The sequence below is a fragment of the Rattus norvegicus genome, chromosome 18 (genome assembly GCF_036323735.1).
Source record: "Rattus norvegicus strain BN/NHsdMcwi chromosome 18, GRCr8, whole genome shotgun sequence".
Lineage (NCBI taxonomy): Eukaryota > Metazoa > Chordata > Mammalia > Rodentia > Muridae > Rattus > Rattus norvegicus.
This window is the reverse complement of record NC_086036.1, coordinates 42,265,171-42,281,482: the sequence shown is the minus strand read 5'-3', so window position 1 is coordinate 42,281,482 and position 16,312 is coordinate 42,265,171. Positions and strand designations below refer to the sequence as shown.

The 16,312-nt window shown below is 40.7% G+C and overlaps 1 protein-coding gene and 1 long non-coding RNA gene across 8 annotated transcripts in view; one reads left to right on the top strand and one right to left on the bottom strand.

The window, feature by feature from the left end:
• LOC134482944 (uncharacterized) overlaps nt 1–16,312 on the bottom strand; it is a 74,357-nt gene that overhangs the window by 6,761 nt on the left and 51,284 nt on the right. Inside the window, exon 1 of one of the 2 annotated variants that reach the window (XR_010059699.1) lies at nt 7,045–8,037. The exons of the other annotated variant lie outside the window; for it this stretch is intronic. This is a non-coding gene — a long non-coding RNA (uncharacterized LOC134482944). Of the gene's footprint in view, nt 1–7,044; nt 8,038–16,312 lie in introns of those variants that run through there. 2 annotated transcript variants of the gene reach the window in all.
• Nucleotides 1–16,312, top strand: part of Sema6a (semaphorin 6A) — a 121,314-nt gene that overhangs the window by 77,058 nt on the left and 27,944 nt on the right. For 3 of the 6 annotated variants that reach the window (XM_063277473.1, XM_039096967.2, XM_003751782.6), the window contains 10 exons: nt 302–390; nt 1,255–1,472; nt 3,665–3,796; nt 6,404–6,559; nt 8,035–8,211; nt 8,561–8,701; nt 8,793–8,873; nt 11,052–11,110; nt 13,621–13,641; nt 13,760–13,810. In XM_063277473.1, the coding sequence (XP_063133543.1) occupies nt 302–390; nt 1,255–1,472; nt 3,665–3,796; nt 6,404–6,559; nt 8,035–8,211; nt 8,561–8,701; nt 8,793–8,873; nt 11,052–11,110; nt 13,621–13,641; nt 13,760–13,810 (1,125 nt within the window). 6 annotated transcript variants of the gene reach the window in all.

Below are 16,312 nucleotides of genomic sequence, written 5' to 3'. Positions count from 1 at the left end.
GCAAAATCTCCTCTAGGCGATGTGGACATTCCATTGTGGAAAATAAAATGACAGAGATTTGCAAAACGTACTTATTCTTCACTCCCTGTTGCAAAGCTTGTGAAAGATGTAATTTGTAGGCTCAAGTGCCTTCTGAAATCACTAGCGCTTGCACTTCTGAAGTCATTAGAAATGGTTAGTGTTAACCACATGTCTAATAGCCTTACACTTCCAATTAATAACACGTCTTTGGCTACACTTGATTAAAATTCCCCTAACACTCTGTGACATGTCTCCAATTAAAGTGCCCTTTTGTCTACAGAGCCGTACTTTGTCCAAGCAGTGGATTACGGAGACTATATCTACTTCTTCTTCAGAGAAATTGCAGTAGAGTACAACACTATGGGGAAGGTAAGGCAGAAGAGTGTCCCTGGCTCCATTGGTGACATTTTCAGAAACCCACTTTCCAACTAGCATTGCTGTAAATGACCTGGAAATGCAATCTGAACCCGGTGACAACAGGGATGGCCAGAAGTGACAGACTCAGCCTAAGCCACTTTTTCAGAGCAGTAACAAATGACAGGGAGCCTCTTGAATAATTTCTACCAAAGATCTAACCAACAGATGTTTGGTTCCTTTCATACCGAATTCTAAGTGTTTCGAGATGTAGCTTCCAGGTCTAATTTTCCCTTTTAATTGAGTTACTCCACAGAGACAAAACATACCCAGTGTCTTTAGGCAAACTGAGTCTTGGTTTTATTGCAGAAAGGAAGAGAACAATTCCAAGATGTTTATTTCAGTTATCTTTTACCAGACATCTGATCAAGGTCACCAAGTTAGAGGGCACAAATAAAATACCAGGGTGGCTTGCACGGTTAGAGGGACTCACACTCCAAGTATGAGATTTCAGACCCCAGAGGCAGCCAGTGGGGATGGCAGAGATGGTGCATACAAAGTGTGCTTTTGTCTGAGGAAATAAAAGCTAAGCAGTCTGTATGGAAATGAGTTTATGTGGCTGGGAGCTGATCCCCTGAAGGATTTACGGCTCCATCTTAAATGCCACTGTCTTATCTTTTAAAACATTCTGTTTCTATGCTGAGTTTTTCTTTTTTTTCTTTTTCTTTTTCTTCTTCTGTTACTGATTCCAGAAATGCAGTATTAAATTAAACACCTTGTCGTTCTGATTGTTGTTGTTAAGCTGAGGTAAATTCTTCTAGGATCTTCTGTGTTTCAGAAGGAAATGACTGTCTTTTCCCTATGTGCTTTTCCCTGCAGGTTGTATTCCCCAGGGTGGCTCAGGTTTGTAAGAACGACATGGGAGGGTCTCAGAGAGTCCTGGAGAAGCAGTGGACATCATTCCTGAAGGCTCGCCTGAACTGCTCCGTGCCTGGAGACTCTCATTTTTATTTCAATATACTCCAGGCAGTTACAGATGTGATTCGAATTAATGGCCGTGATGTTGTCTTGGCAACCTTTTCCACACCTTATAACAGGTAACCATGCCCTGGCTGTGTTGACCTAATAAGTCCTTCCCAGCTCCCTTTTCCCTGGGGAAAAGCCATCGTCACTATTTGTAGATAAAAAGTATTTTGCTCTGAGTTTTAATCAGTGAACTAATTAGAATTTATAAGCATTATTAAATTAAGGTTTTAGGGAGAGTAAGTTATAACAATATCGTCTATTTATGTGAATGATGTATAAATACTTTCTGTGGGATTCCTTTCTTGTAAACCAAATTTTATTGTCTGTTTTTTATACATGAGGAGATTGCTTTAAAACATTCCTTTGCCTAGACTTGGTAGTCAGTGGTAGAAGGGACAGGTTTGGAAGATTAAGGGGTTTTCTCTGGCATTCCTGTTTCACTTGTATTTTTTCCCTCACAGGATAGGGATGTGTGCGTGTGCATGTGCGTGCGTGCGTGCGTGCGTGCGTGCGTGCGTGCGTGCGTGCGTGTGTGTGTGTGTGTGTGTGTGTGTGTGTATGAGTGGAGATTGAGCATTAATTACAATGTTACAGTGAGAAATTTGGAGCAAGGTGCTAAAGGTTCCACCTATGTGTGTAGTTAGTTATCATCCGACTTGAAGATGTAAATCCCCAGTGACTTCAGGAAGTTGGTTCATAACTCACATCCCAAACCCAGCACAGTTGCCTCCGCAAGAGTCTGATGAGGGTTCCTAAGCCCTAGAAATGCTATCACTTCATTTGTATTTTTGTATTTATTTCATCAGAAAATGTAGTCGATTAAATGACACACTACTAATTGTCCCCGAAGGAGTGAATATGCATAGAAGGACAGAATTGAAAAATACTCATGTTAACCTTGTTTCTCTGGCATCCAGCTCTGTAAAGTCTAATGTTTCAAGCTCTCAACACTGAGAAATAAGCATAACTCTGGCCATGAGCTCTAAACGCATGCACCATGCTCTCTTATCTGTGTAGGAGTTTGGAGATTCTAGAAATACACTTTAGATTATACTCATAAGGATTTTCATGATCTTCGTGAGTGCCTAGATGACAGGCATGAAAAATGATAAGGTTGGGAGACAGCATCTTGAAAGACATGCCTAGGAATTGAGTAGAGCCCCGAGTGGCTCAAGCTAAGGGATGAACTCACACTCCTTCATTACAGGGAGGCAAGTGTCAAGCTTTTCTCACTGAAGAGAAATGAAAGTGGGAGCTTACATTGCAGCAAGATGTATTCGATTAGATTTAGGCACATTTTAATCATGTATAGTTATGTTTAGACTTGAGGATAGGAAAGATATAAAATATCTCAAGGCTTGAGTATTCACATTTAAGGTCCTGTCTATCTAGGATTTTTGGGAAACAAACTGCTTTGATATAAGGGAATGCAAGGGTTTGTGGAATTTAAGACTACATTTCTAGTTTAGGTGTTTGTTTTATTAAAAGTGTGAGTTATTTTGTGATTATAATACCACATTGAGTTTTTGTGTATTATTGATGATCTATTTCCTGAAGTGGCCCTAAAATTATCTTATTATGCTTGCGCGGTCTCAGAAATATTATTTGTTCAATAAGATCAGACAACCTAACTTGCTAATCTACAAATGTCTTTTAATACTTGGTTATGCTGGCAATCCTTGAGGGATGCCTCTTTACCTGGGGGAAAAAAGAACAAGCAAGTACTTGTTCTATCACACTAGCCCATCATGGTCTGACTCCCTTTCAGCCTGTTTCTTCCTATTTTTTGGTCACACACTCCTTACCACCAGCTTACCAGACCTAAGGGCTGGTTCTCTGGAATAGGTCTTTTTCTCTCCGTAAGGTCCTCCAACCTGACCAATATCTGTCCATAAAAATCTGGTGGAGGGGTCTCATGTCATGAAACCTTGTGGTAACTCTAATGTACAGATCTCACTGGCTTGCTCTGAACATATCTCCATCATAAACTGTGGTCTAACTACTAAAGCAGGACCTTGTTTCTGTGACATTCATGAAACTTCTATACCCAGCTCATAATTCTCCCCATACAACAAAGGAGTTCAAGAGGTGATGAAGAAACAATGGGCTTTCTCTCCCCGCCTAGAGTTTACTATAACTAGCTTAGTTTTTGACTATTGATTCATTTGATTGGTCAATACATTCTCCCTTACCTGTCTATAATAAGAGTTTTCTAAAGGAATGCATTATACTTTCAACACCTGGTATGAAATGTCCTTTCCAGCATCCCTGGTTCTGCAGTCTGTGCCTATGACATGCTTGACATTGCCAATGTTTTTACTGGGAGATTCAAGGAACAGAAATCACCTGATTCTACCTGGACACCGGTTCCAGATGAGCGAGTCCCTAAGCCCAGGTACATACAGATATTTACTTATTCATCTATTTTTTATTAAACTCAGAAATGGTGATACTGGCTTCTGTGATGGTGAGCCTCCTGTCGACCACACCTGAGTGGCTTCCATCACAAGCCAGGCAGACAGAGATCAAAGAACAACAGAAAGACCCTCAAGACCATTTGTCTTCACCTTTACCAGAACCCAGAGTTATCTTTAGTTCCTACAAGCCATGACTTTAGTCTTCTGGTTAACATACGTAAACGTGGTTTGCCCACTGTAATAATAGGTGATAGGAGCCATCTGCTCCTATTGGTCTATAGGTGAAAAATTAAGGACCAGAGAGTAAACTGTATTGTGCATGTTTATTTAATTAGAGAAGTATCCCAGTGTGCTGTGCTTCCCTCTGGTTTTTATATAAACTCTTATCTTTAATCCCAATTAAGTGTGAAATAGACATTACATTCCCTGGATATTTGGGAACAAGTTGAGTCTAGGGCTATGGGTCAAGGACAAGAATTATATCGTTGGTACAGTGGGTTGCTTTTTTGCACTCACATGCAGTATAGTGCTAGCTTTTTCTAAGCTGTGCCGTAGACTCTTATCACAAAGAAGTCCATGATCCAGAGACACTGAAGAAATTACTTGGTCCTACAAAATCTCTTCACATGCTCCCATTTAATAGCAAATTCTAGAAGAACATTTCTCCCATCCTATCCCTATGTTCCAACTCTAGCACATCCTCTATTCCTCCACCTTGTGTGGCCTCAATCATGTGGAAACCTCTCCATTGAGTTTAGGTGGCACTGGAAGCAAACCCAGTGTCTTCTTGCTGTTTTGCTTTCTAATGCTCTCCTTTAGCTTCCTATCCTACTTCTCCCCAAATCCCTACAAGTACATTTAGTTGAACCAATTTAGATATTAGGAACCAAAGAAGGCCAAGTGGCCAACCCTCTGTTATCAGTTGAGTTTCCTGGCGTATTCCTCCTCTGTTCAAAGTAGACTCAACGTAAAAGGTAAACTCTAGGGACCAGAAAGATTGCCTAACTTGGCACCTGGGATAGGTCCATAACACATGAATAAGTCAGAAAAGGAGTTGAGATGGAGGGATTGGTTTTAGGGAGAATATGTCTATAAAACTTAGTGAGGGAAGATGGGGTCACTCTGGCATTACAAAGACTTTATTAATTATTATTAATGGGACTTTCTCCTATGTCAATGTGTTTACCCACATGTTTCCATATGCTTTGCTTACCCTTTTACAAATATTAGGCTGATCTCGAAGGGCTGGCCAGTTTCTGCTACATGTTATAAGGAAATATTAATTAGGAAGGGTCTAATTTTTCCTTTCCAGTACCAACAGGCAGCTGGACATTTAAACCATGGACTTTAGTATTCTCTGATCTAACTTTGCTGAGATTTTCATGTAACCCCCTCAAACCACAAAATTTCTTGCAAAAGTTCACTTTTGCAATCTTTGTTCAGTTGCAAGGAATTGGTCCTTTAGGAAAGAATCTTCAGTGTAACTCTCTTTTTATACCTTCCAAAATCTCATAAAAATCCAAAACAAAAAATGCAAAGTGACCTTATATACCCCGAGAGCTTATAACATTGAGTCTTGCTGGTGTGTTCCTCAGTGACTTAAAAAAAAAAATCTGTTTTCTATGATTTTGAGAGTATTAGCAATAATCCCCTCCTTTAGGGTCTCAAAATGTAGGTCGTGACCCCAAGAAAGACCATCCACTGGAAGACACAGATGTTTACATTAGGATTCGTAACAGTAGCAAAATTATAATTATAAAGTACCCACAAAATAGTTTTATGTTGGGGGGGGTCACAATAACATAAGGATATTTTTTAAAGGGCCACAGCATTAGAATGGTTGAGAACTACTACTGTCGAACCTCTAGCAAGACATGCTAGTTTGCTTTCCGTTGTTGTAATAAACACCAAGACAAAAAGCAACTTAGGGAGAAGTTATTATCATCAAGAGAAGTCTATCATCAAGAGAAGCCAAGGTGGGAACTCGACACAGAAACCACAAGGCACACTGCTTCCTGGTTTGCCTCTTCTAGCTTGCTTCCTAGCTTGCTCAACCATGATCCTTGTATAACCCAGGCTCACTTGCCTGGAGGCGGTACCACCCACAGTGGGCAGAGCCTTCTTACATCAATTACCAATTAAGAACATGGCTCACAGACAAGTCTTCAGGCCTGTGTGTTAGAGGCAGTTTCTCAGTTGAGGTTCTTTCTTCCCAGGTATGTCTAGGTTTGTGTCAAGTTGACAGATAGTAATACATCCCTGAGAGGCTTGTCTCCCCACACATTCACTCATTTCCAGTTCCATCTCTGTTCACTGCGTTTTGTTTGTGCATCTGGAAAGAAGCCAAGTTGCCTGGAGATGAAACCGAGCTGTACTGGCTAAGGCTCCCTCAAGGAACAAGGGGGCGGTCCAGAGGAAATCTCAGCATGTTGTACTTGGTGGCATTTTGCATTGTTCAACATCCTCTTCTTGTGCCTGTTGTACAGTCTCCTTCATGCCAGATGCTTAGAGAAGCAGTTCATTCAAAGAATTTGCCAGAAGGCATGAAATAACTCTTTCCCCTCCACCCCTTGATTCATTTCAAGGCCAGGCTGTTGTGCTGGATCATCCTCTTTAGAAAAATATGCAACCTCCAATGAGTTTCCTGATGATACCCTGAACTTCATAAAGACGCATCCACTCATGGACGAGGCAGTGCCTTCCATTATCAACAGACCTTGGTTCCTGAGAACAATGGTCAGGTAAGTGTCAAACAAGCCTCGTCCTAAGTGGATTTCCTTGACTTTATCTTCTGCTCGTGGATCCTGTCAGTGGATCGTGCTTTGAAATGCCACAAACATCTTCTGCTCTCCTGGGCATTGATTCAGCTAGGAAATGTTGACAGGCTGGGTTGGTGCCACCAACTCCCCATCGCCACATTCTCAGTGAGAAGAGCGCCAGTATTTTCAGGCTAGTTCCACACATGCCAGCAATTAGGAGAAAGAAAAGATATTTCCTTCAAGATTAGCTCATCCATGCTGCACATTACAGGGGAATAAGGAAGGAGAACCCATGAGAAGTACTTACCTGTTTTTTGGTTTTGTTTTTTTTTTTTTTGTTTTTTTTTTTGTTTTTTTTTGGTTCTTTTTTTGGTTCTTTTTTTCGGAGCTGGGGACCGAACCCAGGGCCTTGCGCTTCCTAGGTAAGCGCTCTACCACTGAGCTAAATCCCCAGCCCCAGTACTTACCTGTTTGAGGCTTACATGTGACTGTGTTGCTGGCATGAAGGGACATGGCATTTGTTGTGGCATGCCAGCATGAAGGAGTTATGCTTGGTATTTTCTATCTGAAGTGATGCCAACATAGAAGCAGCGGCCAATTGGGGAGATGTCTGATAGCATCAAGCATCCTTTGTGATTGCAGGTCATTTTCAAAGATGATAGGCTTTTCTAAACGGGGTAGTAGATAACATGAAATGATTTTTATGCCCTGACCTTATTGAACATATGATGAACTCTCTTGACCATGACCTACAAACCATGCTTTATTACCTGTGGGAAGGCTGGTGCTCTTTAGTTCCTGTCTTGGTGCTTAGAGCAAATAGGTATCCATGAGAGGTGGAATGATCATAAAACTCCACAGAAAGAAGATGCCTACTAGGCCTTAATCCTTTGCTTGTCTCTCTCCGGCCCCTTGACAGATGTGGTTTGACTTGAGTGTCCCGATTGTAGTACTGCTATGAGCTCTCCACCTTCAGGACCTATTTACCCCTTTGTGTACAACCAGAAAGTTTTCTGATCTTGTTGACAGGGGTTTTGTGCATCCTAGGGAAAAAAATGGAGAATGGTACCCACTACTTTCCTTTTCGATGTTAAAAGGAGATGCTAAGTATATTCACTTCTTCTGTCTGCCTTCTCCATTGAAACCGTCAGTCTTTCCTTACTGCTCATGGAAGGGATCATTGCTGAGTGGTTTCATATGGTTATGGATATTTATTTATTATAGAACGTGGCCTCTGTACACATACTTCCTTCTCCCTGTTGGAGTCACACTAATGTTCTACATATGAAAATAAGGGACCAGAACAGCTTGAGAACATTACTTACATGAGTATATTTTTCAGGACATTGTTGCTAAAAAGCCATGTCACAATTGTTTGAAATGGAAAGGGGGCCTTTAATGATAGACTTACAAGGAGGAGTTTTTTTTTTCTTCAAATGTGATCCTCTCATTTTTAGATACCGCCTGACCAAAATTGCAGTAGACAACACTGCTGGGCCATATGAGAATCACACTGTGGTTTTCCTGGGATCAGAAAAGGGAATCATCTTGAAGTTCTTGGCCAGGATAGGAAGCAGTGGTTTCCTAAATGGCAGCCTTTTCCTGGAGGAGATGAATGTTTACAACCCAGAAAAGTGAGTGGAACGTTGGGTCCTTTCTTGCTAATTATTTGTCATTCTACTGAGACCTTTTACATTCATGGGAAATTACAGAAGACAAGTGTGATCACACCATTTCTAAAAAATACTGAGCATATTAAAAAAACATTGTTTTTTTTTCCATGCCAATAATGTATGTTCCTATAGCTGCTCATGTAGGGTGTCCACATAAGTTCTGTAAAGTTTCAGTTATATCAGATCATGAAGTCAGCATGTCAGTCCAGATAAGGGTGAATGAGTCCAGTGGGGTACAAGGGTGGTGGCAGGAGAAAGAAAATTGTTCTTAAGAATCTACTAATGGTCTCCTCCTACCTCATCAAACTAGGTGCAGCTATGATGGTGTAGAAGACAAAAGGATCATGGGTATGCAGCTCGACAAAGCAAGTGGTTCACTTTATGTTGCATTCTCTACTTGTGTGATAAAGGTGCCTCTTGGCCGCTGTGAGCGACATGGGAAGTGTAAAAAGTATGTAATTTTTTTGGCCTTGCTGACAATTCAAAAATCGTTAGTACTTCGAAAGCAACCTGGTTAGCTGACAGTCCTCCTTCTCCTACAGAACCTGTATCGCCTCCAGAGACCCATATTGTGGGTGGGTAAAGGAAACTGGTTCCTGTGCCCATCTGTCACCCCTTAGCAGGTAAGGAACCTGAGGTGTGGGAGGGCAAAGTGCCTCCGTTACTCTTCATGCTAGATGTAGGCTTGCCTGTGTTCCCTCCAACCATCTGTACTCACTTTTCTCTGTGAGAAAAATTCAGCCATGGTACTGCCAGGTGGCTCCTCCTCCATCCCTACTCAGTTCATAGCCTCTGCCTCATCCCTGGCAGAGTGTCCATGGAATAATCACCCTCAGACTGGTTAAGAATGCAGAAAGGAAACACAGTAGGCTTCAAAAGTATTCCCTAGAAAGTGGGACAGGAAGATGCCCGCCTTGAACATCACAGGTAGAGGATAGCAGAGAAAGAAGCCATGGGGAACCAACTAGATTAGTTTGTGCAGCCACAACAAAATGAGTTTGCTAATTGACCAACCGTCCAAGGCTGAGAAGAAATAGCAGAGCATTTGTTAACCCATGTGATCATGCGTCAAGCATGGTGTTCATATCCAATAAAGCTTTCTCCTATGCTCAACTAACCCTGACCTCACTGTTCATTCGGCACATAATCAATGTTTGGCAATTTCCCAATTGGTCCCCGAGATCAAGCCTTTATCTGTTCTGCCTGTGAGGTTTTTTTTTTTTTTTTTTTTTTTTTCCACTTCATAGGTTGTGAAATCTAAAGTAACATTTGGAAAAAATATTCAAAGCATGTCTCAGAGAGATGGTGGATAATGCAAGTGAGGTATCCAGGGCAGTCCAGGGCTCTCCCTCAACAAAGGAGCTTCCCCGGGACCATCTGTAAAACAGAACTACTTTCCTATGCTGGGAGCATCTTTTCCGCTTTGAAAATAGCTAGACAACTAGAAAGAGACAATTTAGTGATGACTGCCACCCACCTATTCTCTTGAACGGAGCTAATGATAACTGTAAAATATGACCTGGAAACCTGAGCGCTGCAAAGCTAACCCACTCTGTATTATGAGCGTGGCTTTGCAGGTAGCACTGTTGCCTTTTGATAGTGTTGGAGCCTTGTATCTTTTCACTGGGGTAGGACAGAAAGAATCAGTGAGATGGGGAGCCGAGAAGGGGCTCATCATTTGTCAACAAGTGGACAAAGATAACAAGACGTTCATAAGCAGTTTTCACGTCATTATCAGGACTCCCAGAGGAGTCCTGTAAGCCCTGCATTTATCTTTCAGAGACACTGCCATTGCTCAACACATGAGTAGTTCTGCTGTGAGAGTGGGTTTGGGGACTGGATAGATACTGGCTTTCATTACAAGAAACCGTATCCTTAGAGAATGAATTTAATTTTCATTACAGCGAAAGATATTAGAGGCTAAACATGGATTATTAGATCAAGGTGTGCCTTTCCAAAGTGGTTTCTTACATGGTTCATGATAAACTGGGAGACAGTCCCAAATCAGAATTTTCAATTACATTTTAGAAACATAAGTGCAGAGTGGACAAATCTGGGTGTGCTTGTTTTCAATTTAAATTTTTTTTTTTTGGTTCTTTTTTTCGGAGCTGGGAATCGAACCCAGGGCCTTGCGCTTCCTAGGCAAGCGCTCTACCACTGAGCTAAATCCCCAACCCCATGGGTGTGCTTGTTTTAAAAATTAAAGTAAGTATGTGGTGACCCAGAGGATGGAGGAGGAAGAAGAAAGGAGAGTTGATTATTGGACTGGGGGAAAGCAAGATCCTTGCTAGAGTCCGCCCTCTCGGAGCCTGCACATGCTCACTGGCCAGTTGTGCCTTTAAACACTTGGTTATATGTGCTTTGTAGGCAAAGAAATAGAGAAAGGGACCTGGGAAAGCAAGGAGAGGAGTAGGAAAGGAATCAGAAAGAACAGACACTTTCATCCAGACTTCCCATGTTGCTTATATGAGGAGTAGCATGAAAACTTTTTAAATGTTTAAGTAATGCTCTAGGAACCGGAGTAAGGACAGCAGAAGAGTAACCCATAAGCTAGTTAACTTCCTGATTCAGCTCTGAGCTCACTGCTATCATAGCTACCTTCTCTTTGGAGACCCCCTCAAACTCACTGTTATAAAGCTTCCGAGAGCTGTTTCTCTCTTATGCCTACCGCTTGGCTTAGCAAAAGGGTCACTTTTTTAATGAAACTAAAGACTCACTGATGGCATTGCATTTTTTTCTCTTTCCTTGTCTCTTCCCCACCCCGGCCCCCGCCCCCGCCCCCGCCCCCGCCCCTTTTAAAGACTGGCTTTTGAGCAAGACATAGAGCGTGGCAATACAGACGGCCTAGGAGACTGTCACAGTAAGTATAGTTTTTAAATCTGTACCTGCCTATAGATAAAACTGCTTTTATCAAATGGTTTGGAACATCTGTGGTGACCCTTGGGGTCAAAGGATCCTTTCACTGAGGTCACCTAAGACCATCAGAAAAGACACGTTTATATTACAATTCAGAACAGTAGGGAAATTACAGGTATGAAGTAGCAACAAAGATAATTTTATGGTTGAGGAGCTGAATTAAAGGTTCACAGTATACGGAGGCTGCTCTAGAAGCATACCCCTGTAAAACTCAGTGCAGCTGATTCTGGACATAACAAAAAGCAAGCAGTGCGTGTGGAAGTCAGCATTGCTCTAGTTATTGCTGTGAAAGCAGGCACCTCTCTCATCATTCTACTGCTGTAGAACAAACGCATGCTGGATGATATTAATTATAGCAAAGCAATAAGTTAGGTCAGCATTTCCATTACAAAAAACGACAGTTCTATTGTTTTTCATAACGTGCTATTACACTGCATTTTAGCCACACAATCAAAAGTTTAATCATTGTGCTCTAGCTTTTTAATTGAGTGGGACTGTTTTACTGTTCTTTAACATATCTACCAATGAAAGTAATTATTTTTCAAAATGAAACCATTTGAGATAGGAACAAACTCAAGAAATAACATGGCAGCATAAAGCGATTCTAAATGACCTCTTGGCAGAAATTAACCAAGCCTCCTTCTCAGAGTTCATATCACATACTACTACTAAGTGGCACCGTGACACTTAGAATGTTTTAGAGACATTCAGGACTCTGCACTGTTGTCTTATGACCTGATCAATATCAGGAGTCTCCTGAAAATGCTTTAGTGTTGTGAACTTGGATAAAATGTTATGTTCTTAGGAAAAATATGTTCAGTTTATGACTTTATAAAAACAAGTAGGAATTTATTAAGAGTTTTTAACCACAATCTGTAAGTACTTAGGTTAAAAAGAAAGAAAGGCATTCAGGAATCAAGTCAGATAGATCTGAGAATACGCTTGTGGGCTTCTCAAAGGAGACTTACCTGGTTTGTAAAATTTTTTTTAATGTTCCATGTATGGAAATTCATAAAATTTGCATTCAAAATGGCACTGGAAAACAGCTCTTAAGGGAACAAAATTGAGTGACTCTATAATGCAATCATAGCTTAATTCTAAGTCTTTAAGTGGTGAGGACTGAAATTTCAGACCAGGCTGTAATTCAACTTTCTATCACGTGCTTTTGCAAGAGATACAGAATAATCAAATAAAGAGGGTTATCATCAGCCTTATACAAGTTCTTGGCTCAGACCTAAGTTGGTTTGTTCATAAAATATATGGCCACCCTTTTCCTTTGTCATATCTTCACGTGAAATGTTTACACACCCAGGATATGTGTCATCAGTCAAATGGCTGTGCCGTGTGTGACTATCAGTAAAACAATTCCAAGTTCAATCATTGGACCTTACCTTGTGCCTTGCGGTTTCAGTTTTAGAAAAATGGGGGTTTTGAGGGGTGAGGAGCTGTTACAGATGTTTAATTAAATTAGCTTTAGAAAACATTTTCATTTCATTTTTATGGTCTGGTGGTCTGAGTGCCTGTAAATAGGAACATGGATTTGGCTTGAATCAGGAAATGTACAAAGAAGATACTGATGGGTTGCTACTGTGTCTTTAAGTGTCTGTACATACCTATGTTTTGAGGCAGCACCTAAGAGAACAAGTGTATGTCAAGTAGAAGGTTCCAATCTAGTGATTAGTCTGTATGCCCAGGGTCTGCAGTAAAAGCCTGTTTTCCTCATGCTCCATTCTGGGGTCCCCAGTCAGGACAGAAGATGAGGACCATGTCTTTACCTGTTCTCTGTCCTGAGAGCTTCCTCTGTCCTCATGTTCCCACCAGAACAGGAAATACTTCTGAATGTGTCATTATTCAGGGGGCACTTACAGAATTGCTTCACTGACAGGATTTCTAGGAAAGTCATAGAGAGCCAGTGTTTGGTGAACCAGTGATCTGACATAGAAATCAGCACACAAACCTATATATGTGGTTTCCCAAGTGTGGCTTGGGGTTTTCAACTTCCAAACTAAAACTCTCCACTGAGTTCAGAACGTTATGGACTATGATACTGAACAATCCTCTCAGTTCATTCATGAGGGTTAAACCAGAAAGAACATGAAGAAAAGTTCTTACTTTACAGATGTGGCTTGGTTTCTTATCTACAGCTATGCCCCAAATCGAGCGTGGCTTCCTTGACACTCATAGAGTCATTGCAGTAACCACTTCCTCTGCTAACTCTTGGGTTTTCAGTGTCCATTAGCAGTGACTTCTGGGAAAGTTGCCCATGAAAAAGATCTGGAGATTGGTACTTGGATTTGAGTAGGAAGTGTCTTAGGTTTCAAGCAGGAAGAGACAAAGGTTTCTGGGTGTTGGGCTCCCACGCTGACCCAGCTTTTGTGACTCATCCCTGCTCAATGTGTAAGTCACACTAAGAGTGTGCAGCTAAGTAACCACCTCCCCGCTTTTGTCTTTCAGATTCCTTCGTGGCACTGAATGGTAAGGAAAATGTTACTGTCACAATTTCAAGTTGATGGAAATCTATTGTACTAATCCACCTGAGGATTTTTAAGCCTTAGGTTTCTTTTTAATTAATTATTATCCTCATTTTTTATAGACATTTCAACTCCTCTACCAGATTATGAAATGTCTTTCAACACAGTGTATGGTCAGTTTATTGATATCTATATATACATATCAATATTAATACTTAAAGTTACTTATCCTTTGGTAGCTTATAGTTTTCACTCCTAATCATAGAACATAGATTATTTGTTACCTCAGGGCTCAATTCACTAAACTTATTCCTAGATTTCAATATGCTTAAAAAAAAATCTGCTTACATGAGACAGTTGATGAGGGAGACCAAGTCTTACATATTTAATCCATATAATGTGAAACATGCCAACATTCAAGAATTTGGTAATCTACCTAATTAATTCTAGAAGGAGAAAAATTTCTTTTTAAATATGCACATATATATGTATATATATGTATGTATATGGAGATTCAGGATAAAAGAACAGTGCTTCTAACTCATAAACTGTAGTCCCTCAGCGTAGGGAATCCCACCTCCCTAATCCTGCCTGTCAGTATAGCCTCCCCAACCTGGAGGGCACAGACACCCAGGGTTTTATGAGGCAAACGTTTCTGTTTAGCGTGAAAATGACCAACAACAGTCATGTTCAAAGAGAATTTGAATATTAAAACATATTTCCTATAAGACTTCTTCAAAATGTATGCAAGGAAGCCTGAGGCAGTGGGTGTCATGTGTAAACAGGATTTTGACCATTGTTTTCTGCCTGAAGTACACAAGCACAGATCCAAGTTCAGGAGGTGTCCTTAATTCCTCACATGCAAGCCCAAGTGCAGCTGCTTCACTTTTGCTTTCCAAACACAGATTAACTTAAATAATTGAATGTATTTTAAAAAAATATAAAATCATCTCTGTAGTATCAAATTTAAGCTTCTGCCTTTTAATTTGGACCATGAGTTTAGCTGTTTATAATTTTCGCGTCCTAGATACACATGAAAGGAATGGTTAAGAGGCTGTCTTTAAACGTAAGCATAGGCAAAAATAGAGGAAAGATGAAAAGAAAAAGAAAAAAATCACAAAATTTAAGAAACAAATGCCTACAAATATACTCAATTTTTCTATGCAAAGTTTCAGGCCCTAAGCCTGATTAACATGAATAAGAAGTCTTACTGAAGTCTTCAAGACTGTCCTAAAACCCAGAGCTTTGCAATGCTGTCCTCCTGCCCATGATTCAACACAGGGTCCGACAGACCAAGTCTGCAAGATTTCTCTACCTTTGACATCTGCTCATCTGTGATTCAAACAGGAATATTGAATAGCACAGACCAGGCGAGAATTGCTCAGAAGGCAAATGTCACACAGCTTAACTTTAACCTTCAGGAAGGAAACCCACTTAGCACCTGGTCTTTGGCAACACCAGAGTTTGCCATCATGGCCTGTAACTGAATAATTTTTATCAGATGTTGTGAAATTCAGACCTTGAAAAGTGAACCAGCAGCCTCCCTTGCATTCGTCAAATGTTCAAGACCAATTTTAACTCCCAGGGAATTCCTCAAACAAATAATTGAACTCGGGGATGTTCTTTATGGACAGAAGTCACTCTCCAGGCAAGCGTTGAGCTTTCGTTTCCTCCTCAAAGGACAGGCATGTATTAATTTTTCCATATGTTAATGGGAATATGTTAAAATTAAAGGTTGAAAGGACAATGCCCATTTTTTGTGAGCTCTTGACCTGAAGCTTCTGGAGGAAAAGCAAAGAAGAATGGGTCTTTCCCTTTAGTTCATGACCCTGTCTACTGCAGGCAGGAGCTATTCAGCCTATAGTAGTTAGGTGGCAAATTTACCATCAAATGATGATCTACCACAGAGGTCAGGAAATTTACTAAAGAGCCATAGAAAGACGCTTTCAAAGGAAGGAAAATATAATAATGTTTTTTAAGGGGGAAAAAAAGAGTGATGCTCTAGATAGGACTTACGTATTTTCATAAGTGATGTTATCTTGGTATGAAATAAGAAAACATTTCATGAATTCATCCATCAAATACTTGTTGAGTGGTTGCTACGGGTCAGGCATGGAATATGAGCAGGATTTGTATCCCCAGAGGAAGGACCAAATGGCTACGTTTATGGGCGTGAATACAATGAGGAAGAAGGGCCAGAGTCCACCTACTCTCTCAGTAGTTCTCTCTTCTGTATGTCCGGAGCTTCCCTGCTAATTTAGGCCCACAAAAACAAACCACCAAAATGGAATTTCCCTTTCTCAGAGAAAGACACCATTTTAGTCTAGCACTGTACACACTTTCTATTGGCCAAGGCTGTAGGCAACACCATTCACATCTACAAGAAACCCTTTAGTGAATTGGGCCCTGATTGTTTTTCCTCTTTCTTCCTCTCTGTATTGAATTAGTGTCTCTTACGTCTAACGGCTACAATCACTGTTAACTGTAAAAATAGTGGGAAGGGTCGCTAACCTGTAGACTCACAGTGATGTGTAGATGTAGAGAAACCATGCAATGCATGAAACAACTTTTTGAAAACACCTATAGTTTTCGTATCTGTTCAGAATGTAACCTCTCCTATTGGACCACGTGATTACAGCAAACCTATGGACATACAATACCATATCCACAAGCCA